This window comes from Buteo buteo, chromosome 8 (genome assembly GCF_964188355.1).
Source record: "Buteo buteo chromosome 8, bButBut1.hap1.1, whole genome shotgun sequence".
Lineage (NCBI taxonomy): Eukaryota > Metazoa > Chordata > Aves > Accipitriformes > Accipitridae > Buteo > Buteo buteo.
This window is the reverse complement of record NC_134178.1, coordinates 13,649,773-13,674,154: the sequence shown is the minus strand read 5'-3', so window position 1 is coordinate 13,674,154 and position 24,382 is coordinate 13,649,773. Positions and strand designations below refer to the sequence as shown.

General features: G+C 40.9%; 1 protein-coding gene across 1 annotated transcript in view; it reads left to right on the top strand.

Moving 5' to 3' along the window:
- Nucleotides 1-20,382, top strand: part of SH3BGR (SH3 domain binding glutamate rich protein) — a 29,436-nt gene extending 9,054 nt beyond the window's left edge. The window contains exons 3-7 of the mRNA XM_075033680.1: nt 3,536-3,616; nt 10,807-10,920; nt 16,474-16,503; nt 18,503-18,610; nt 19,884-20,382. Coding sequence (XP_074889781.1) covers nt 3,536-3,616; nt 10,807-10,920; nt 16,474-16,503; nt 18,503-18,568 — 291 coding nt within the window. The 3' untranslated portion in view covers nt 18,569-18,610; nt 19,884-20,382. The remainder of the gene's footprint in view (nt 1-3,535; nt 3,617-10,806; nt 10,921-16,473; nt 16,504-18,502; nt 18,611-19,883) is intronic.
- Nucleotides 20,383-24,382: the final 4,000 nt, after the last annotated feature.

Genomic DNA, 24,382 nt, shown 5'->3' with positions numbered 1-24,382 from the left:
TGGAGGTGGGACAAGATATAATGAGCAAAAAATGCAGCAAAGAAACTTTAAGTCAGACATTAGAAAAAAATATGTAGTTTTCAGGAGATAGTCTCATTATCTAATTATAGGTCATTACCAATGGATTGGAGAAACACCTATCAGGAATAGTGTAGTGGTTCCTACCTTGGAGAAATGGTCCTTTGAGATCTTCTCCAATCCCTTCTTCTGCAGTTCAGTGAAATTTTGGGCGTGGAGGTAAGGGAAGAGGGGATTCTGGGGACTGGTGAGGAGGCTTCCTTTTCATGCTGTAACAGACTGACATAATGAGCAAGTAAATGCAGTCCTGTTGCTAATCTCCTTTTCTGCTGTTACGTAAAAGTATCTGCATCTTCTGGCTGATGCTGAAGAGCTGCTTCACTTCCTAAATTGTACAGTAAAATGGAGGTTTCTTATGGATGCATTTATGAAAATACACCATGAGCAGCTTTTCCATGAGGTCAGAGAAGCTTAAGACTTACTTATAAATAGCTTGAATCTTATTTTTCTTTCAGATCTTTGGTATTGCCACTTGAAGAAACAGATTAGAAATGGATTCATTTTGTATGCCTGGTTATAGCACCAATTTCAAGTATCCATTCTAATCCATCAGTGTTGGCAATTATGATCTTATTTGATCTTTTTCTTAAGCTGCTTCTTTGCTCATGTCTAGACAGACATCTGCATCTGTGTCACTTTCTAAATATATTGAGCACTCTGTTGCTCTTGTCTTTGTTTTTCTTAACAAAAAGCCTTAGAAAACTAGCAAAGAAATGGAATATAAACTTCTGGTTTTCTCTGTAAACTGAAATCTATGCTTTTCTCTGTAAACTGAAGTCCATAGAATAAACTACCCATGTACATATTTTTTTTAAAGAATCTCTGAATTATTAGGTAAGACTTTTATTTCATGCTTCATATAGCTGCTAAAGTCAAATATACAGAAATTGCAGGGACCTCTGGAGGTCTGCAGTCCAGCCTGCAGCTCAAAGCGAGGATAGCTTTAAAGTTAGTTTATATTGCTTTGGGCTTTGGCCATCTGAGTTTCAAAAGTCTCCGAGGATGGTGTTTCCATGCCCTCTCTGTGCACTCTGACGTGGTGCCATACCACTCATGTGGGGAAGAACTTTCCACTGATGTCGAATTGGAGTTTGCTGTTTTGCTGTCTGGCATTTCCACGGTGGTCATACAAAGGTTGCTGGAATAGAGTGTATATGTGCACTTTCACTCATATCATAAAGAAAAACTCATTGATTTTTTTTTAAATATGTTTCACTGTATTTTTCAAAGACTAGTTCCAAAGACAAATGACACCATTAGCCTCTGCCTAGACCATTTACGTCTTCTCATACAGGTATAATATTATTGCATACCTGAAATAAATTGTTACTGCTCATTTTTCTTACTGCCTGCCTTGGGAACAGTTATCTTTGGTCATTCAGTGAATGGAGATGTGAACAAGTCACCATTAAGAAAGTAAGAGTGCAAATATACAATAGAAAAACTATTCCATGGTCACTGTAGTCATGCTTTTACCCCATGCTAAATACATAATAGCTTGCTTCTCAGTGTAAGCAAGGTAATTGACCTTCCATTTACTGTGAGATACCGCATTTACTGTGGGATGTGATTGTACACTACCAGTTGCCAAGGAGTACCTGATATGATAGAAGGTTGTATCCTCTTCTGATAAGGGGTTCATCTGGTCATTCACACCACTTGCCTGTGCTCTCAGGTCTGGTTATCTACAAGGCTGTGTGTCTCCGGAGATTTTTAGTACACTTACAATCTGCTGCTTTTCCTCTGGGGAGGAACTAACAAGACGTATAAAATACCAAGGCCACTTCATGGCCCTTCCTTGTTATAGTCTTCTCTTTGTTTCCCAGCTATTGACATGTTGTGCCATAGTTTGCTTAGGCTGTTTTATGAGTATGTGGTATGCAGGAGGACACAAGTTTCCTGTGTTTGTATGGCCTGACAAAGGCCCATGTCAAATTCCAGCCCTTTGAATTGCAGAAAATCCCTGTGTTCTTGTTTGCTGTATTGCTCCTAAGTTTATGGGTTAGACTTCAGACACTGGCTTTCTTAAATACTTAGGGTGGACCTGGGTTAGATAAGAAGGAGAACCCCACAGGAACATGAAGACAACAAAGACATGGTTTGAGAAATGGGTGGCCTGGAGCAGCAGCAGGTATTCTGCCTGGTCAGGGCAAAATGTGCTCTGGGGCTTCTCCCAGACTGGACAGTTCCCATTGCCTGTAGCTAGGTCTGTGTGAAAGCCAATCTGTCTCTTAGGTAAATCAGTGAAAGAGGCCGTCGTTTATCTTGTCTGTTAAGCTATGTTACCTCTTTCAAACTGGACTGAAATGTCATTGATTCCATTCTTGTTGATATTAAGGTGTCTTCTAAACCATCCACTCCAGCCTTTCCCTAGGATTACCCTTGGCCAATAATTCATTCTCTAGAAATGATAAAAAACAGTCCAATAAAACAACTCAGGTCCTAACCCAGCTTTACAAACAAGTCTCAAGGATGACTCAGCACCTTATTATTTACAGGTTTCTAGTTCTGGAGTTATTTGGGATGAGAAGGAGGATGATAACGTAGTGAAGGCAGTAGTCTAGGACTCGGCAGACATGCGTTCAGTCCCCTGTCCTACGCAGAGCTGCTGTGTAATTGTGGGCCAGTCACTTATGACCAGAGTTTCTGCTGAGATCTTAAATACATGTTGATTTTTACCTCTGTAAGATGTGAGCCATGAACTCCCCAGTAACAAAGTAGCGATAGCAGACCTTCCTTAATTGATAGGAAAGTTGTACAGGTGAATACAGTAAAGACCATGCAAGTTTTAGATGGCAGGATAGGAGCCATCCCTCAAGTCTTTTCAGTTATATTAGCACTGAAGAGAAAACAGGCATTTAACATAATGATTTATAACTTCAGTTCACATGTGGACAAGACATTTTGGCTGGTGCATATATGTCAGAGGGAACAACACAGTCCTTTGCCAAGTTTGGCTGAAAAGTAACTGCATTTTCTAACCAGAATGCTTTTCTTTAAAATAAACAGTTTCATCATTATCATTTCACTTGTGCTGTTATGTTGACTGTTGCCTTTTATTTGCCATAAAGCTGTCCAGGGTTTTGAGGGCCTATTTTGTGTTCTTATTCACAGCAAATTTTATTTTAACATTTAAAGGGGAATAGCTTTGCTTTGGTGTGTACAGCTGAGGCACATTAAAATGAGATGCTTAATTTTATCTGATTCTGACATAGATGTGATATAATTAAAGTGTGAATCTCTGAAGAGATTTGCCCATTTGATCATTTTGCCAGCCAGTATGAAACTTCCTTTATCTGAGTTTTCTTCCTGGGCCTTATATAATGTAGGCACTTGTACAAATGCATTGTCATTCTCATCAATATAAGAAAGATTTGCTTGGGCTAGTCTTTTCCTCCTGTGCTTTTTGTTTGATTTTTGTTACCAATTCTCTGTTGTTTGTTTGTTCCTTTTTTAGGATTTTGAATCCTTTTTCTCTGCTAAAGAAGAAAATATTATTTATTCGTTCCTGGGTCTTGCTCCTCCTCCAGGCACAAAGGTATGCACTGCTCTCCTTCTGTGGGGGACATTTATTTGATTTTAATAAAAGTTGAAGATAGACAGTGACTCAGCATGTCAAATAAGGGGCAGTGACAAGCATTACATTAGGTACTGGTGCAGCAAAGTGTTCTTAAGGGAGAAAAAAGTGGCTGCTTCAGTAAATATTAGAAAATACTTCTCCCCTTCTTTTACTGCAGGCTTGATACCATGCCTCCAGCTGATGATTTTTTTGTTGTTATTGTTGACACAAGGCAGTATTTTCTCATGTTCCGTTTTTAAACAATGCAGAATTTCCTAATGCAATTTATGGTTGTGTTAATTACAAGAAACCTTCCATCTGACTGCATGAAACCTTAGGCAAACAGGGTTTGTACTGGCCACCAACAGAGGAGCTGGGGTATGAATCTGTTCCATGCTCTGTGTGTACACGCAGACTGGCACTATGGGGTTTGCTCCCTCTGCCTTGAGGAGGTAACTTAAAGTCTCACTCAGGACTTCACAAAATCCCTTTGGCAAGTCTACCCATTGCCCTCCGTCCACTGTATTTTGACAATGTTCTAATATATATATGGCAAAAGAAAAAGATTTTTTTTACTTTTTTTATTTTTTCTTTTTCTTCATTTTACAGAAAACAATGTGTTTTATCTTTAACAGAGTCTTCCTCTAATTAGAAGTTTTATAACTGAGAGCATTACAGCTTTCTTATCCTGAGATCATGTTAGATGACAATCTAATGTTGCCATCTTTAACATGGGTGATTCAACAAAAGAAATGAATCGAGAGAGTGATAAGCCAGAGTGATAGGAGGACTCTGCTGCATTGTGGTGACCTGGCTGAAGAACTGCCCTGGAGCATGAGATCTGCCTTCTGGTCCAACTCTGCTGCCAACTGTGTAGCAACTTTGAGTGAAACGCTGTTGTAAATGTCCCTGGTTTTCCTCTTCTGTAAAAGCAGAGAGAAAAAGGAGCCTCTGCTAAGTGCTTTGACAGCTACAGATGAAGAGATACCCAGGGGAGAGCCACAGTTGCTATAAATGTCTTTGACGCTGAGTCCCTGAGTGATAAGGAGCAAGTGATTTAAACTTTCTGCTTTAGCTGCGCCATCTCCCACCAAGGGAAATAAAAATTACTTGCCTACCTCACAAGGGTCTTCTGAGAATTCATTTAATTAACATCCACAAAGCCATGAAAGGCTTAAAGGACTGCAGGTATTACATATTATAATTATTATAAAAGATATGTGGAGAATCAATGAGATAAAGAAAATTGCATTTTTCCATCTTCCCACTTCATATATTATCTGCTCCTTCATGCAAGCTCCTATTAGATAGCGTGTCTATGAAGCAAAGTAACAATTTTTTAGAATTCATTCACTCCCAGCTGTCAGCAGGGGCTATTACAGTTTCTACTTTGTGACAACTTTGTAAATGTTGAAAATAACATGTTCAGTACATTCTGCTGGGCAGATTAATGTTAGTGCTATTGGTAGCAACCAATTATGGTTTTTGCTGATTAACTGCCGCATTGGTGGTGGTGGCAATTGTTTCAGTTCAGAAAGTGGAACTAAGTGAGAGCGTTTTTAAAAAATCCGTGTAAAGAATGGAAGTATATTTACATTGTCTCCCTTTTAGAATCTGTTCCTGAATTTGAGAGAGACATATACAAGTAGTTTAGCATTTATTGCAGAAGTGTTTCTCAGCAGCTTCACTGCATGACAGTCTGGCTGTGCTTTGTCATACAAATAACCTTGCTGCACTGCTTCTGCTTTCCTTTCATTAGGCTGTCAATTCAACCTTAGCATGAAGTACAATGAATGGCTCGTGACACTGATTTCCCACAGCCTGAATCTGGAATAATAAGTCAGGTGTGGAAGAGATGGTGATGATGACACATATGACAGGGTTTCCTACTAATCCCTTCTTAATTTTTTTTTTTTTTCTGGAATGTGGTGATAATTTATAAAAGAAACAAACTATAAAGAACAGAAACACCACAAAACAGTCAGTAAATATTTGCTTTCTAGGGGTTTTTACCTCACTGAGACATTAAAAAGATTAATGTGAAGCTGATACATGTTTTATACTCATGCCTCAGAAGATTCTCTTTCCTTTTGCATCCACCTTTTGTCTCATATTGCATCAGCAGTAGAAAAGCTCTTTAATGACCATGATGCTGTTTCACAGCACTGTCCACTAGGATCCTGACCCAGGACTGTTTTGAGTCTATTGTCTAGAGCAAGCAGGGAACTTTTTGCTACTCCCTCAACAAATTATAACTTCCCAACAAAACACTTGTAGTTAAATGCATTGCCACGTCAGCCTGCTGAGTGCAAAATACATGTTTTAGTTCTGCAAATTCTCGTTTTTGCAGCCCTGACTTCTCTCTGGGTCAGGTGGCTACAACTTGTCACCAGACCTACTCATCAAGTGTTTACATTGAACTGTTACTGCTAGGTATTGGAGCTCTGCTGGTGCCAGACCCTAATGTGCAAGCTGATCTACATTTACAGGGTGAGTCTGGTATGTCTAGGACACATCAAAGTTGTCAGCAAGGTGCAGATTGACTCTGAGACACATGTGAAGAAACTCTGAATACACACAGATACAAAGACAACCCTTCTCAGACCTGCAGCACACAAGCAAAGTAGTCTTTACACATTTATTTAAGTATCCTCTTACTTACAAAAAAGCTGTAATTATTTCAGTAGGAAATAGCAAATCAACATCAAAGTGAACCAGGCTGGCTGGAGAACAGGCTGTGGGGCAGCTCCCTGAGGAGACGCCTACCCCTCTCTGCAGCCAGCCCTGTTCAGATTTCTGCTAAGGGCTCTGGTCAGGTACCACTGTACAAATGGCCAGTTGCTGTGTCCATCACCGTGTTTCCAGATCCAATACAATGAAGTATTTAGATGCCTGGATGGCATGTGTAAACTTCTGCAGATCTTGGTGGAAAGGCCGAAGCTCTAAATGCTAATGGTTTGCTTAGATCACTGTGAGAGTCAGGCAAAGATCTTCACACTTTTTTCCCTCTATATCAAGTACATTTTTTTATTCTTAAAGGGTGCTATGTGGTCATAAAACTCAGTGACATTGCAGGAAACCAATAAATATTTTCGGTACTTCAGAAAGGGTCAATTAGCTCACATCATCCTCTCTCTCTTGTTGCCTCCCCATGATACTGTTTTCTAAAGCATCATTTAACAGGGATGAGCAGCACAGTTTTATGTGCCTCAGAGAAGAAGCAGGCAAAGTGTTTGTGTTAATAAGTTCTCTAGTCTGTTATTATGAAATACCTTCTCACTTGAAGGAATACCTGGTCTGGAATACTTCTAGCTTCTAAACTTGTTTGATGGCAGGCTGGGATTTAGAGGACAGCTGTGCTTTACACCTGACCCAAAGATCACTCAAGTTAGTGATGGATTTCTGAATGATCTCATTTAATCTTGGATTAGTGGCATGAACACTGATGTGCCAATAGTATATGTGTGTACATTTGAGCTATAATCAATGTAGTTTGTATGTCTAGGGTCAGGTGTGTCAGTCTCAACTGCCTCCAAAGTTGGGTATGTTTCTTTTTAAAGGCCCCATCACTTTTATGTTTAGTCTGAGACTGTTCTCAATATTCTTGAAAATGCTCTGAAATATTGGTAATGTGTGAACAGCCCATTACAAGCTCCAGTTGCTCTGCTTGGTTTCTAAAATGGCACAGGTGAATTGTTTTGTCAATGAGATGCTTGTTACTTAAACTAAGATGACAAACAGTATGCTGTATTACTACACCTTCTGAGTATCCTAGCAAGGTTTGGATGCAGGTAATTAATTGCTTTTTATTTTCAAGGACAATCAGGATTTTTGAGAAATTTATTAACTGCCCTGGAATACTGCTTCTGTTTCCCAGAAGTCCAGAGAAGCAGTAGATTGTAGCAAGATCATTTAGGTTTGCAATTGCTCTGTGAACTCAGTGAAGCTGATTTACTTGAGCTGAGGGTCTGTTTTTAAATCTTGTATATACTTAAATCCTTAATCTTAGTATTCTTGGTCTTAATATCCATAATCTTGATATCCCAAAATCCATAGATGCTTGAGCTTTAGTCTTTTAGTTGAAGAAGACTTCTACTAAGACTGTTTTGAATTACAAATTTACAGTATGTGCATTTTATTTAAAGAGAAAATGACCTGTCAGCCAATCTTTGTAAATGGTATTTCATTTTAAATTAGTTAAAAATTAAATTTTATGTTTCTATGGAGAGCTAGTATAATGATGATATTCCAAACATCACAGTTCTCCATATAATTAACAAGAACTCTCTATGTGTGTGTGTGCGCGCGTGTGTTCTGGCTGATAACATGCTGCTTCTAGAGTTCTTAGTTCTTTCAACTACAACTTTTTTTTTGCCTCATGCTCTGAGTAAGTATATGATTCATCTGAGATAGTTCTACACAATAAGTTCACTTTAATTAGAATGCCGTCTTCAGTTTTTATGTATTTTATGTATCTGCCAAAAATATCGAGTACATAGATTTTAAAATGAAATGTTAATATACATGCTGAAAATAAATATCTAACCAATTTAGTTTTCATTAACACTATCCTTTTCATTTTAGGAACTGCTACAAAGAAAGTAGCTGTAAGGAAGTTAGGATTTGCTTAAGAAAACAATGTATTAACACAATGTTTCACGAGAATTTCAATATATGTCTGTGTTACTACATATTTTAATCTACAAATATTTTCTTAGCTTGTGGGGAAAAGTAAAAGATAAATTAAGCCAAACAAATGACTCTGTAGATCTGTTTTTAATAACAATGCCACCAGGATCAGAATGCAGTGAGCCCGGAGTTTTATGTGTACTTGAAATGAGACAAAATTGCCAGAAAAAGAAGTAGTCTTTTCTCCTTCCTCCTTCCTCTGGCTCCTTCTGCTTACTCCCAGCTGCTCATTCCTCTCCCCAGGCATCCCCCACATGCTGGCAGAAACATTCATGCAGCTGTGTAATGGAGCATGTAAATTGTGTGAGATGATAGAAATGTTTTTCTTTTTAAAGCTTTAATCTTGATCAGCCTCCTGCTCCAGTTCACCGTGCAGCCCTGGAAAGGCCTTTTCTGCCAGGAGGGCAGGGGCAGCGCAGTGCTGGGAAGGACTGCAGGGAGGGCAACGCTTGCTGCTGATCCACAGGGCGTTTTGCTGCTGCTGCTGTTTTTCTCTGCAGAGAGGAAGGGCAACTAATGAGCGTATATGCCTACTCTCTTTTCATTGCAAGCTCCTTACACATAAAACATATTTTCCATGATTCAGGAGGAAATTGCCAGAAGGGCACCAAATCTTACAGACGGTGAAGTTTCAGGAAAAGGATAAAACTGAAGAAGTATTTTGTCCCTCTCCGCTCTGTCATGGTATCTGCTTCCAAACATTCCTAACCTTCTTTCTATACTTTTTGTCCCCATCCAGCAGAGCATCTCAGCAGGAGGACATATCTTATATTGCATACCACATGACGGGACAAAGATCCCTGAGTCAGCACTCACCCAAGTCTGCTCTGGGGCTAAAAGCCAGATAGCTATGCTAGTGTCACGCTTCTGCAGGCTAAGTACACCGGGTGAAGAAATAATATATAATGAGGACACTGGAGGAAGACTTGTGAAGCTTAAAGGACAGGGGATCTTGAGTGGGGGCTTTTGCTTAACTCTAGAGACAAATGAAATTATGGAAAAGCAGAAAAATCCAAACAGACCACCTGGATGAGTTGTAAGGGCTTGGTCACAGGGGTGAGAAAGAAGCTCGTCTTCCATCAGGGACATGCTACTCTGCCCAAAGCATGTAGGACTTAGGATGACACAGGACAGGAATTCCCCTGAGCCCAATTCTCTGTTGCTGGAGGCAACCACACCAGATAACACCTCTCAAAAGTGGTCAAATTCCCTTTTAATGAATTAGATCCTTTGCCTCTGCTTCTCCCTTAGAAAGCCCTTCTAAAATTTCACACTGCTGATGATTAAAATTTTTATTCACAGCTGTTTTGTTCTCATTTTGCATCTACCTCAGCGCTCTTCCTTATCCTATCCCTCCCTGATGTTTACTCTGATCTATTTTTAGAGACCCATCGTATCCCCTCACAGCATTACTTTCAACAGATTAAAGTAATGAAGCTTTTTTTGTCACCCTTTCATAAGACAGGCTCTCCACTCCCTCAAATATTCCTGTAGCCCTGCTCTGCACCTGTTCCAGTCTGAATTTCTCTTTCTTGAGCCTGAGTGACTGGAACAGTACAGAGCGATCCAGAGAAGGTTTTGCCTTGGCCTTACACAATGACATTAATATTTGCTTTCAGCTCCACCTCGTACATCTGAGGATCACATTTATTACCTCTTTCACTGTCGCACCACATTCATGGCTCAGTTATTCTGTGATTATTTAAATACATCCATCTTTTCCTTCTTTGATGATCAACAACTAACGAGCTCCCAAAGTGCAGTAGAAACATCTGTTTCTAATCTCTCTCCCAGAACTACCTGTCCCAAGTGATATGACTTTGCACTTCATGCTATTGCATTTCATCCTATTTCTGTTGTTCCACTTGAGGCCATTCAGGTCTCCTTTTATCTGACACAGTGCGTGATTCACTGTGACCTTTCACAGCTACCTAGCTGAAAGTACAGCAGGACTTAAAATAAGAGCCTTATAGAAGGTGCTTGTTCATAGTGCTAGAATAGATTTGATAGATGGGTGTGTGAAATGCGGAACAGTTTCCTGATGATTTTAAACAAGAAAGTTAAGAGACTATATATGAAATCCTTTATTACTTCTGTTTTTCTGTAGCTTCTTGATGAAGTCCAATTGGAATGCATGCTGGTGAAAAAAGCTTTTTTTTCTGAAACTAGAATGTGCCATCAGGCTGAGCATTGGTTTCTATTAAACTTTTCATAGAAAAGCTAGAGAATCTACTATGCTCTGAAGAGGAATAAGTGCCTGAATTCACATTTTCCCTACACAAACCCCATGCCTTTACCAACAGATCAACATGCCAACAAGTGTTCCTTTCACAGGAAAATGTCCAAAAGGGTATATTTTCATTTGAATACTGAAGTAAATTAGAAAAACACTTCCCCAAACTGTAAAGTCAAGAGTTTTATAGAAATGAAGTGTTGGTTATGTGCCCTGAAACTAACAATGACTTCTCCTTTGCTGCCAGGAGACTGAAAAGTCTGATGCCACGGACAAAACGGAGGCACACACAGAAGACAAGACAGATGAAGGGGCTCATGAAGAGTCTCAGTCTGCTCAGCCACCTTCAGAAGATCAACAGGTAATTTTTCCTTTTTCCCTTCGTGATAGGAGGATTTTACGTGCTAAGCACATGGAACATAAACATACAGGCCCTCCTAGTGTGCTTCATGGTGGGAAGGCTGACTGCAGCGTGGTCCTGCTTGTCTTTTGGATGCATTTTCCTTGACATCATGGTGATACGAAACCTAGATAAAATTCCAGGGAACTTCGCTCTGAATCTTGAATAACAGCAGTTGTCTTCAACAGTTTCCTTTTACCACTTGTTACCATAAGCTTTCTTTTTTAATGCTCTTTTGAAACCAGATTCTAGTTATGAAGAATAATTTAGGACTAGACATTTGAGTCCTATCTGTGTGGAAAAATTTGCGGCTATCAATGGCCAGCATCTGCACTGCTCGTAAATCTAGTTGTTAATGTTTGTTGTCATGTACCAGCATTGACTGCTGTTGCAGCGAGCCAGATCTGACAGTGTCTTCTCCAGGCCATGAAGAAACCCCTGGGCCATGCAGAAATGGAGACCATTGTTATCCTTTCTGCCTGCATCATGGTCTGGTATTACAGTCACATGGACAGATCTTAAACTGCAGTGTTAAATGTTCTTGGAAGCAACCATATGAGTTCCTTCAATTCCCTAATATAATATCCTGCAGTTAGCTAACATCAGTAAAGTACTTGTGGTTGAAATGTAGGTGGATCCCGCAAAAAGAGACCATTCTGTTGTGTGCCGGTGTCTTCCTCAGTGGGGTGTTTATGTTACTGGCCAGGTTCTAGACCCAGTAAAGACTAGGCAGAAATAGATCTTGGGTGTGGAGATAGGGATCCAGCTGCTTTATTCTTCCTGCTGCTCTGACAATTTGACGTTTAAGGATGGGTTCATTTTGATGTTGCAGTGTCAGGTGACTCTCTTCCCAAAGATGCAGGCCTACTGCTGGATCAAGCACTTACACTTGCTGGATTTTTTTTGTGGTTTGGAGATCAGACCGTCCCAGTGGAATATCTGTCATAAATGCATCATCTCTTTCACTAAAGAGCAAAACGAATGTGTATTGGTTTTTTTTCCATCTAGCTGCTATGTTTTTCCAGAGGAAGCACCTCTCTGTAAGCCTTTCCCCATTGTCCTTTATAACAATGACAGAATTGGTCATTGTTAGGCTGGAAAAGCACCTTTCACACAGCCTCATGCAAGCTGCAGGCACTGGGAAGTCCCATTTAAAATTTCAAAATGGCAGTGAGGAGAGACAGTCCTCAGTGGGAACTGAAATTTCTCCTTAAATTGTATCCAAGAGCTTTTCATGTCTTTATGAATTTCACCCAACACATGAGTGCCATCAAATACCTTTTTACTCAGCTCTTAAGAGAAGCCCAGCATAAAACTGCAGTGCATCCCCTGACTGGGTTAGGTTACTTGCCATTCTGGCTGGCAGTCTAATATTTTTCAAATGAGAACAGAATGCTGGAACATGTCTGCAAATGTGTCAAGCAGCTGTGTATGAGAGGTTTTGTAATGACATAATGCAATACCACTCCTATACAACAAGCACCTTGCTCCATTTCTCACAGAATGGATTGGAGCTGTAAGTGGAAAATACATTCTTCTTTAGTTTTACAGGGAGGGGATTGGCAGAGGAGACAGCACCAGGCAAGATAGTGTGTTTGAACAGATTTTTCTGTGCTTGTGAGGGCATAAAATATAGTTAGTCTTACAAATCCTCCCCTTTCACCTGCATAGTCTTGGCAGTGTCAAAATGTTCTTATATGGTCTTACATAAGAAGGAGGAAAAGTCTTCCTGAAATTGTCCAACTCTGATACCCACCTTCATCATGCCAGGTGTATGTTAGCTGCTGGGGGAAGAAAAAAAAGCACTGTTTCTATTCCTGTCTCACTCATTTTTAGAGAGGATACTCACCACTGCAGGCAGCAAGGTACGAGGGGCTTCTGCCAGGGACGCACAAACCCCATTTTTCACTCGGTTCCACCACCCACTTTCCATGTCACCTAGGACAAATCACTTCAGTGTCATGGCATCTGCCCACCTTGCCACAGTTCATCCCAATTATCACTTCTGTTGGGATGGCATGAATCATTCTGTAGAAATTCTGGTATTCTCATTCACTACAGACAGCACACAAAGGATGAGTTTAGATGAGAAGAATAACTTTGAGGCAGCTACAGTGAGATGAATTCTGCCTTTTGTCTTTGTATCTCATTTTACCTTTGTAACAGAAAGCTGGAATAACATTTCCTTACCTGGCCAGGGTTTTATGAAGTTAAATACATTTAAAGACTGTTTGATTGCTGTTAGAGTATCTCCACTGGATGTTAGGTCCTAAAGGATACATGTAGTATCAACACAGGATTTTCAGTATTTCCCTCTCTTTCTCTCATTCTGCAGCCCAGCACAACTTGTTTGACTGCTTGACCACACTGAATAGATGTTTTCTGTGTACTTTCCCCACCCATGTCTTTTTTTAATCTAGCTTATTAAGAGCTGGTCTTTGCATACTGAGTTCTGAAAGGGTGACCTTTTTATCAGTGGCCCACTGTGTTTTGTAGCCAAACAGTTGCATCTTTTGAACAGTAGTCAGGACTCTTTTGGAGTGTCAACTTACCCTTTTCACAAACCCTCAGATCAAAATGCCATAATTTAAACATTGCAGTTTTATGTTCTGCTTCTGAATTAATGTACCAGTGGGAATCTAGTATTGGCATTTTGGCATTATTTAGCACTCAGTTTCAAACCAGCTTAAAAAGGACTCTTTCATGTGGGGTGTAACCCAGCCAGCTTTTCTCTAGTGACTTTGCAGGAGAAATGCCGGGGCTATGGAAAAATTCTAGAAATTCTAAAAGTGTCTTGGTGAGGTAAAGGTATCTTAGTCTTTGCCAATGAGCATAAGACAGATAACAAAATAAACTGTTACTGTCTCAAGCGTGGAGCTGCACGGAAGCTCCCAGATGATTTCAGAAGGCTCCTCCGATGCCTCAGTAGCAGGAATGGCAGCCAGTGGTCAACGTGGGTACGTGTGGAGGCTGCAGCTTCAGCAGAGGCATGTTGCTTCTGCTGCCCTTGCTGAGAGATGCAGGAGTCCAGAAGCTCCAGCTTTCAGTTTCAGGCTGGTATGACCCTGAGAAAACCAGCGAGAGACCCCAGCCCTCTGAGAAACAAAACTCTTAAGTCAGCAGCTGCCTCCTGAAAGGGGCAGAGATAAATGCACACAGTGACAGGTTGTTCTGCACACACTCACATTAGACTGCCTAGGCTTCAGCAGCTCCAGCCCTGCATTCAGGCAAGCATCCAGGAAAGCCCGGAGCAGATGTTGAAATAGAAAGTCCCTGTCCTGGTTTCAGCTGGGATAGAGTTAATTTTCTTACTAGTAGCTGGTACAGTGTTGTGTTTTGGATTTAGGGTGAGAATAATGTTGATAACACACTGATGTTTTAGGTGTTTCTGAGCAGTGCTTACACTAAGTCAAGGACTTTTCAGCTTCTTGTACTGCCCTACCAGTGAGGAGGCTGGAGGGGCACAGGAATTTGGGAGGAGACACAGCCAGGGCAGCTGACCCCAACATGCGATATGATGTCATGCCGAACAAAACTGGGAGGAGTTGGCTGGGGGGGCAGATCACTGCTCGGGTACTGGCTGGCCACTGGTCAGCAGGTGGTGAGCAATTGCACTGTGCATCACTTGATTTGTATATTCTTTTAGCATTATTATTTTTTCCCTTTCTTTTCTGTCCTATTAAACTGTCTTTATCTCAGCCCACGAGTTTTACCTTTTTTCTGGTTCTCTCCCCCATCCCACTGCAGGGGACTGAGCGAACTAATGGCTGTGTGGTGCTTAGTTGCTGGCTGGGGTTAATCCACAAGAGTCTCTTACACAGATCTGGTAGTAAGTAACAGGAACAGCTTTCAGCCTGCGTCAACAAAGGACAGCTGCACTAGGATTTCCTTAGATTATGAATTTTTTTTTCACCTTAAACCTGTTGCATACTTTCCTTCCCTAATCACTTCATCAAGCTTATCCTTGACTTCCTCCTAATCTTTTTGTTTTATTTTATTTCTAATCCCCATCCTCTGATGGAGAAGGTTGAGGAACCATTTTGTTTGGATATAGTGTCCCTTCTTGCTTTGTCTGTCCCTTTGTTTTTGAGTTTTTTGAGGAAAAACTGTGACGTCCTGTGCACAGCAAGCGTTCTGCTGGTCAGTAGATGTGATGGTAATAATTTTTCTTTATTTTTACCATCTGATTTTAACTTTAGATTTTAGCTTGGGGGTTAGAATATTTTTTAAGTGCTGTCCCAGTTAAATCAGTTTGCAGTACAGATTAGGCTCACTTCAGGGCAGAATTATTTTAGAAACATGTTCAAAAATCATATTATAATGCGAGTCTGTATCCCATCTTAGCAATTCCCCAGGCCATATATAAACCCTGGCACTGCAGCTCACTTCCTTATCTCAACTCATTCTATGCAAACTCCTATCAACCACTCATGCCTTCTGCATCGTACTATTCCATTTGCTCTTTCTCTTTGGGAGAGGGGTAGGAATAGGCTGTGGGAGGTGAGGTTGTTCAGCCTGGAGAAGAGAAGGCTCCAGGGACATTTTATAACAGCCTTCCAGTACCTAAAGGGGACCTACAGGAAAGATGGGGAGGGACTCTTTAATGGGGAGTGTAGTGATAGGATGAGGGGTAATGGTTTTAAACTGAACGAGGGTAGATTTAGGCTAGATATTAGGAAAAATTCTTTACTGTGAAGGTGGTGAGGCACTGGAACAGCTTGCCTGGAGAGGTTGTGGATGCCCCATCCCTGGCAGTGTTCAAGGCCAGGTTGGATGGGGCTTTAAGCAACCGGGTCTAGTGGAAGGTGTCCCTGTCCCTGGCAGGGGGGTTGCAACTAGATGATCTTTAAGGTCCCTTCCAACCCCAAACATTCTATGATTCTATGATATGATTTTGTGTAAGATTAGCTCTTCTCTCCAATAACCAGCGTGGTATCTAACATTAAATTCCATTCACTGGAATTTTTCTTTCTCTATTATTTCTCTTGTCTTCATCACTTTTGCTCAATCTACAGTCTAAAACCGGCTTGTTTTATTTCTTATTCCCTAGTACTGTTGAGCCAAGGCATCTGTTCCAGCCTACAACAGTTAACAGAATTGCAAGCCAGATTCTGAGTGATAATATATATAACATAGATAGGAGTCTGGAGAATTCTGATTTAACTTTCATTTTGCAGACCAGCTAATTACAAAAAAAACCCCAAAACACCTGAAAAAGTAAACAAAAACCCAGCTCTAATGCTTTGCCTGTCAGTGAAGCAAATTTGATTGTAAGTAACTGAGAAAAAGGGAGATGTATATAATGATTTTATAGCTCTTTTTCAAAGTAAATGCTTAGCTTAAATGTACTTTGTGAGTTAATCTGGAGGACATTATCTCAAAATAAATTAACTGAATTCCACGTAGTTTTCCTAAATTCAATGTTTAATTTCTGCTGTGTTTTGCCTTATATGACCTCTGATATTCTTTATTTGATCTATCTTTTAAACATATTCTTTTGAATCTCTTGTGTAGGAAAGCCAGGAAGAACAAGCAGCAACAGGGGTATAGTATATTTGTACATTTTGCTTTTATCTTTTGTTTGTGTGCATTTAATTCCTTTTCAGTCTCATTGCTTAACTCAAAAGTTAGTAAATTCTTATTCATGAAACTAAACATACTAGTATTATATTCTGCTAGAGATAATTATTTGTCATGTCATAGTCTTATTGTTTGGGAACAAAGATAGGCCTTTAATCATTAAAAACTGTAAATGGAAGAGAAATTGTCTTTCACAGATTCTTTAATAAAATTTTCCAAGGACTCCCAAGACAACTATATCTTTGACAATTGCTAACTGACATCATGCTGATTACATTTTTAGTGTTGTGAGCATGAAAGAGTCATTCTGACAATTTAGGCAGTTCTGCCTATAAAGGAAATATTTTCCTTGCCAGAATTTATAAGACCCAGGTGCAATTCCTTATACACTTTTCTGTTTTGCCCAGCATTGCAAGTTTATGCCTTGAACTTTTTCTTCAGTGCTGCCAGTAAAACTAATGATTACTTTAGGCTACTTTCAACTACAAACCTGCAATTAATAAGAGGACACATTCACATCTTCCCACTTCCAAACTGCAATGCATGTATCTATACACGTGTACATATACACGTGCCCACTGTCGGAGTTGTGCATTGTGGACCTGGCAGCTGAAATGGAGCTCATGGGCCCATGACAAAGCGTGGGGGCTCCTGGTGAGGCTGGTGAGGGCTGTCAAGGTTGGTTAGTGCACCCTGGCACCACTAACTGATGCTTCAAGCAAGAAAAATACCCATTTTTTCTGTAAAAGGTAATTGACTTGGATTTTGAACTGCAGTTTTTAATACCTGAAAGATGTTGCTTGTCTGTGGGCTTGCTTGGCCCTGTTTCAAAGAGTGCTGGGGGAAAACGCCAAAAGAGGCAATATTCCTTTGCACAAGAACTTCTAATCAGCTGACCTGTGCGGAAGTTTGTATGACATTTCTGATTTTGCAGGGATGATCCCTTAGTGCAGTGGTTTTCCCTGAAAGACAACTATTCAAACCAGGAATCTGATTACAACAGGTCCATTCCCAAGCACATGGTTAAACAGCATTTTACTTCAGTGACTCGGGTGTAACTCTTCTACAGACAGTATGTGTCTGAGAGGAAAACCCAGGGTCTGTGCTGCTCATATACTACCTGCAGTCCTGACTGAAAACTAATTATGTATTCTTTGATTGGTTGGTTAAGCCACGAAGAAATTCCTGGTGTAATTTTTGTAGTTTAGGTAGTATACAAAGGTAGGACATTTTGAGATAAAGCTTGTTTATACACACAGGAGTGCCCTTGAACAGAGTTTGCTGGAAGAGAAGGAGCAGAGAAGCCTACAATGCAATTTTCAGTTGTTTTTCAGAGTAGGACTACACTTTAAAGCTTCATTTACTAGCTCTTAAAAGACAATAAACACAGATTGCTGCCTGTGTTACATAAATGCTAGCTTTCAGATAACTGTTCGTTTGGCTGACTGAAGCAAAGGTCTATTGCCTTTAAATTGTACCATTTCTCCTATATAAAAGAGAGAAAGAATAGCTTTTGAAACAGAAATGGGGCTGTATTATCTGACTCTGAATGTTTTTTAGATTATTCAGGAGTCTAGTTCCTATTCCATGAATCTTGACTTGTTTACTGCTCCAAGAAAGGATATAATTAAAAATACTAAACTTTTTGTCGTATTTACATATATTTCATATTCTCATTTTGATCTTGAACATCTATTTGCAGCCTAACCAGGTATCATGTTCTAACTTCTCTAAGAAGAGGGTTTTTATGTTCCAGCACTTGCCTATTAACTCCACAAAGCTAGAGCCTTGGCATGTTAAGATTAAAAGCTCTGTGCATTTCTTCTCTGTTCTATTTTTTAAGCTCAAATAATATTGCATTTACTAGAAACAGAACAGTTGCAAAAGCAGAGCTCTGCATTTCAAGACTGTTTATTTTCCTTCAATTTGTACATGATAACTACAACTATTTTCTATAAAAAAGGAGGAAGAAGAAAAGCAGGAAGAGGGAGAAGAAAAGGAAGAGGTGGAGGAGCAAGAAGAGTCTTAGTACACTTCCCCGTGACACATTCTTTCTTGAACAGGTTTTCAGGTAACTATTAAGATACGCAGCACAGTTTCAAAATGTTCTTCAACTAAGATAAACTTGAAAATTTTGTATATATTGTTCTTACATGCAATGACAAGAATGGAAAGAACATACCAAAATAAAAAAAAAGGTATTATGCATTTGACACGTAACTGTTAGTCAGAACTATTGTCCTTAATGAGTCTGTTGTTTTCCCCTTTTCTGTGGCACCAATGAATCTGACTTTCCTACACAGCTGTCTCTGTGTTCCCTAATATCTGCCAAATACTGCAGGCCCTTTGATCCATTCCCCATCACTCTTACAACCTTCACCTCCCTGCCAGGCTTCTGATATCTGCTTTGGGCATATTCCTTAACATCTTCTTAAGGTACCCCGTAGCTCTCTGCTGTGTCCTCTAAGTATGAGCAATGCAAATTGCAGCATGCTTAGGTGTGTACTGCTTGAGTGGTCAGTATATATGCACAAGTGCCAAACTGATGAGCCAAAAGTACACTTAACTGTTAGACTCATTGCAGCTTCTCTTTCATCTGGGATAAGAATCCGTCACCCTCCTTTCTTACTCAGCTACTGATTTCAGTGAAACTTTTAGGAGCTTCGTGTCTCAAATTAAGACCTCTCTCAAATTTATTTGAAATGTTAAAAAAAAATGACTGGGGAAGAGAGAAGAACCTGACCAGAAATACAGCACACTATAAAATTACTCTGATTGCCTTAAAAACCAGGCCAAATGTGACTTTAAAACCTCAAAAAAGGAAGCATCTGTGAGGCACAATTTGTGCCTGGATGGTTGTATGAGCATCCAGCATTGCTCAAGGTTTGTCAGCATGTGGTTTCAAATTTAATTTTCAGATTTTCTTCTTCCTCGTACTGTCTCTTCTCCTCTGCACAGAAATAAAGATCAGACAATCACTTAGTAGGGAAAAACTGTTAACCTACAAGAATGTTGGACTCTCCAGCAGATTTTGCCCTTGGGTGGCAGGACTCTGTCCTGATTGCAGACACAGAGTGTGATACGCTCTTTCTACAACTAGCGGGATTCCCAGCTAACTCTGCCTCTGAGGTGGTTGCCATAGGTTTCACCAACCATATGCTGATGTGGAGACCCAGTGCCTCAACAGGGCAGAAAATCTGTCACTTCTTTCATGCTACATCTCCCAAAACTGGGTTCCTCTGTTGCATGGGAATTAATTCATCCCAGTGTTGTCCAGTGTTCAGACATGTAAAATCAAAGAAGGAGTGCTAAGTTTTAATCTAATTTTCCTTATTTTTGTTCAGGAAGCACAAGCTGGAGCAGCCCCGCCAAAGAAAATAAACTCACTCTCAAGCAAACCATCACTAACTTTCATGCCTGTAGACTTATATATAAATACATAACAGAACAAAGACACCACTCTGTACTACCTGTGGCCTTTATATATATATTTGGTATTCCAATTACTTGTTAAAATGGGTCTTCTTATATCTGACTGATGATATTTCAGTTGATTGTTATATGTTGGAATAGTATTGTCCATGTCACATTTTAGATTGTAAGCTCCTCAGGGCAGGAACCATGTCTTTCTCCATGTTTATATGCTGCCAAACATTGCTGCCACTCAGCAGATAACTGCACTCACACAAGTGACGTATTCAGAGAAAAAGAAATTCAGCACTGAAAACTGCAAAGAAGCTTCCTGTATACAAGCTATGTGAGTCACTTCTCCCTCAGCTGGCTTTTGAAAATGATTGAGATTTCCATTGTACAGCAGTTTAAATAAATGCATTTTCTGTCATATCTGTTCTTTGTCTGCAAAAGCATTAATTTAACCCTAGCAAGCTGTGCTAAGATCTGTAAAGTTAAGTTTTCTTCATCGTTACGGTTGTAGGCTATGCAAGGCCCTTCACCTTGCCTTAGGGTCCTGCTGATGTTTCTGGTATTGTGTATAAGAACCCAGCGATGAGCATACACAACCTTCATTGAATGAAAGAGCTGTCCCAGTCCCTTCTACTGATGCCTTGTCAGTCTTCAGGGATACATTCATATTCACTGGGTCAGGGAAGCAGAGAAAATTAATCCATGTTCACACTGTAACTGTTGGTTAGAAGTTCACTGAGGAGGAAGGAGCTTGGATTTCAGTCCCTTTTTCAATTACTTTTTATAAGATTTATAAAAACTGCTTATAGAGGAAGGGAGGGGATGAGAAATGCTTATTGCCAAAGTAGCCCATAGCTTCATAGACAAAACAATCTCCAAAGGAACCACAAGTTTATGTTCAACTCTGATCGAGAAGAAGCTGGCTTTTCAGGCTGAGATCTCCTACACTGTGAGTGCTTGAACAATGACTGAGTAAATAAAGTGGATGAAAAACTTGTGGAGGTTACCTGAATGTCCTGAGTGGGTACATTTTTTTGTTCAGGATACATCTAAAGTTGCAATTGTTGGGAAGGGATGGATAGGGAAGCAGTGCGCTCTGTCTGCGCTGTTCTTACACTTGTAGGTGATGCTGAGCTCAGAGCTGGCAGGTCCAGCTGAGGGAAGGACCTCGGAGTCCTCACTTACAGCTAACCAAAATCATCAGCTCAACATGCAGCAGCAGCCAAGACCCAGGAAAATGCTGGGCACCATCAGGAAGACGGTATTGACTGTGCTGCCATATAAAGCCTTGCTGAGTTGACATCTTGAGCGCTTCGTGCAGTCTGTTCTCTGCATCTCAGCGAAGATGTGGTGGCATAAGAAGAGGTACAGAGAAAACAACAATTAGAGAGGATGAAACAGCTGCTCCATCAGGAGACTGCAAAGACTTTTCAATTTGGAGAGGAAGCCAAGGCATTTACAAAAATCATAAAGGCAGTGAATAAGATGAATGCCGAACTGTTAGTCAAAAAATCCTGCAATACAATAATGAAAATTAGTATACACAGTTAGTATACACAATGAAATGAGTAGATCAGCTTAAAAGAGATAAAGAAGAGTACTTTTTTATGTGGTGGGTTGGGAACTTCTGGAATGTGTTGTCACAGGATGTTACAGAGACTGACAATGTCAACAGGCCCCAGAAGGTATTGGACAATGTCAGGAACAGGAGGCTCGTAAGTAGATACTACAGCCTGGGATGTGTCCACCAATATCCCTAATCCAATGAAACATGGGTGCTGGGGACTGGGGGCAGAAGAAATTGAATGCAGCAGACTTGCTGTCCCTAAATAGCATTGCCCATTTCCACTTTCAAAGACTGAGTACCACCAGGTTAGGTGAGCCACTGCTCTGACCATTTCTTATGTTCCTGCAGGTGATTACTCTTCCTGGGAAAAATGTTCTGCATCTCCCTGGCAGCTGAATTGGGGTGCCAGTCATCGCTGCCGCAGTTTCGAGCAAAAGGCTGGACTTTTGCGAGTATGGTAGACAAAATGAAAACAGAACTGTTAATCATTCTGGAAATGTGGTAAATCCAGTGCAGTGAGCGTGTGTTGTGCAACAGCCGGCGTGTTCGTGGTAGCCTTGACATATCCCCCGGCTGCCTGAGCTTTGCACGGCCGATGAACCTCGGGCTCCACTTTTCCCCCCACTGATGTGCAGGACAAAGAGCCTGAGCATACTCAGTACATCAGGCAGGGCCACAGGCTTTGGGCTTGAAACAAAACCACCACACCTTGCATATTCAGGTATTGCTTGTTAAGGCAGAAATATGGCAACCATCTTCTCAAGAGGGTATAATCTGGAAAGCCCGTTAGGGAATGTGAGGAATGCTAAGCCTCCCATACAAGAGTGACGCACTCCCCCGGTCTTCAGCTGGTGACTGAGGTTTTGCTTAATGTGTAGCGAAAAAGCAAACGGGGTAGCGGATGGTCGTACTCACAACACAGCTCTTTGGTGCGTTCCTTGGGACAATGCTCTTTAGCACGTGCTGATCATCTTTTCTGCCAGATGAAAAGGAGGTTGTGAGTATGCAGAGGATAAACTGAAAGCTGACTGCTGCTTGGTGATTTTAGCCATAACGCTAATTCTGCTTACCTAAGCTTAATACTTTCTGCAGTAATTTAGTGCAACTAGGCAAAGAATTAAGTCTTTTCTAACTACAGCTGAATGAAAATCAGTAGCACAAATATGTGAGATATTGACTTAAATGCATTTGAAAACATACTGTCTGGATTTTTATATCATTTATATTTTACTGGGAGAAAGCAACTGCAGTTGGTTAACAGGATGCGCCTGGTACACGGTGTTTCACATGCTTCAGGAAACTGTGGATGCAAAATTATTCTGGTGCACCCCAGTTAAACACAAAACAGCATGCTGCTTTTTGTGACACTTTGGTATGTAAAGTATTTTCCTTGGATGATTGATGCCAGAAACTTCTAGTATACTGAAACAAGCTAAAATTAGAAAGGCTTCAAGCTATGCTTCCTACAGATCCATATATGTCATGGGATGGTGGCTGTTTGCACTTTTAAACAGTTGATTGTCGAGTTTAACAGACTGCTGAAGTGTAAAAGAAGCAACTATAAGTATCATCATGAAGTAACTAAGTAGATAGGGCTAGTCAATGGTTTGTTTTCTAGCAAAATAAATATTAGGACCTTCCTTCTGTTGCTTGTAATGAACAGTTTTGAATAACAGCTCCAGAAGGCAACCTCTGCCATGCTTTCTCTTGCATGAGAGCACTTCTGAGCCAACAAACTGTGCAAGAGATTTTCTCCTAAGACAACTCTAAGGGAAATTCATTGGAGAGAAATTAAACTGTTCAGTAGTTTTCCCAGGGTCAACCTCCTCTATGCTGTCAGATGGCTGGGAGGTACCGGTGGCTGGAGAGGAGCCCGAGGAAGCCTTCCTCCCATCGTAGACACTATGTACTGGCAGCTGGTAAGCACGCTGCTTTCAGAGTTAGAATAAAAACTGTCCTGCCACTGCTGCAAACAGCTCTGGGCAGCAACGCTTGGTAGTTTAAGCTGACTTGATGGTGGTCCAAGCTGGGCACTCAAGGCCCATTCTCCTCTTTGGGCTGGGAGGACTTCACCTCTCCCACGGCAATCACGTTCTGCCCGTCCTGCAGGAGCAGCCTTGGGGGGGTTATTGTGGGAGGGGGGTCCCGGCGAGCACGGGAGATGACTTCGAGATACCGGGAGTGCACCAAGATAGGGGTGAGGGCGGCTGTCAGAGCCAGAGCACCCGGCTCCCAGCTGACTGCTCATGTGGAGCGATGGCTGGGGAGCTGGTAGCAAAGCACGGCGCTTTCTGCTCCGCTGACTTTAAGGACGGCATCCTGGATGGATGCCATTTTTCTCTCAGTTCCAATTTCCAGCTTTCTGGTGAATTTTTTTTTTTTTTTTTTTTTTTAACCTTCAAGCTTTACAATGTTTGAGCAGTAAGGCTAGAAGAGACTATATATAGTTTTTCTTAATAGTGACTTACTGTGCCAGAGGAGCTTTTGTGTGCAAGTGTGTGACAAAATCCGTGGCTCAGCACCCACCAGCTCCTGGTGGGGCAGATCAGAGGCTGCAGGTGAGCACAGAGCCAGAGCAGCATGCTGAGCAATGCTATTGATGGCCTTAGCCTTTAAAATCACATTACCCTGATAAAGTTAGCAGTCCCAGGGCTTGCCAGGCAGCACAAAGCACGCAAGCTACCTCCATTCTTGCTGTCCAGCCTGTATTTTCCTCCCTGCCCCCCTCCCCCCCGGGGATTTTTCTTTCTTTCTTTCTTTCTTTCTTTCTTTCTTTCTTTCTTTCTTTCTTTCTTTCTTTCTTTCTTTCTTTCTTTCTTTCTTTCTTTCTCCCTTTCTTCCTTTCTTCCCTTT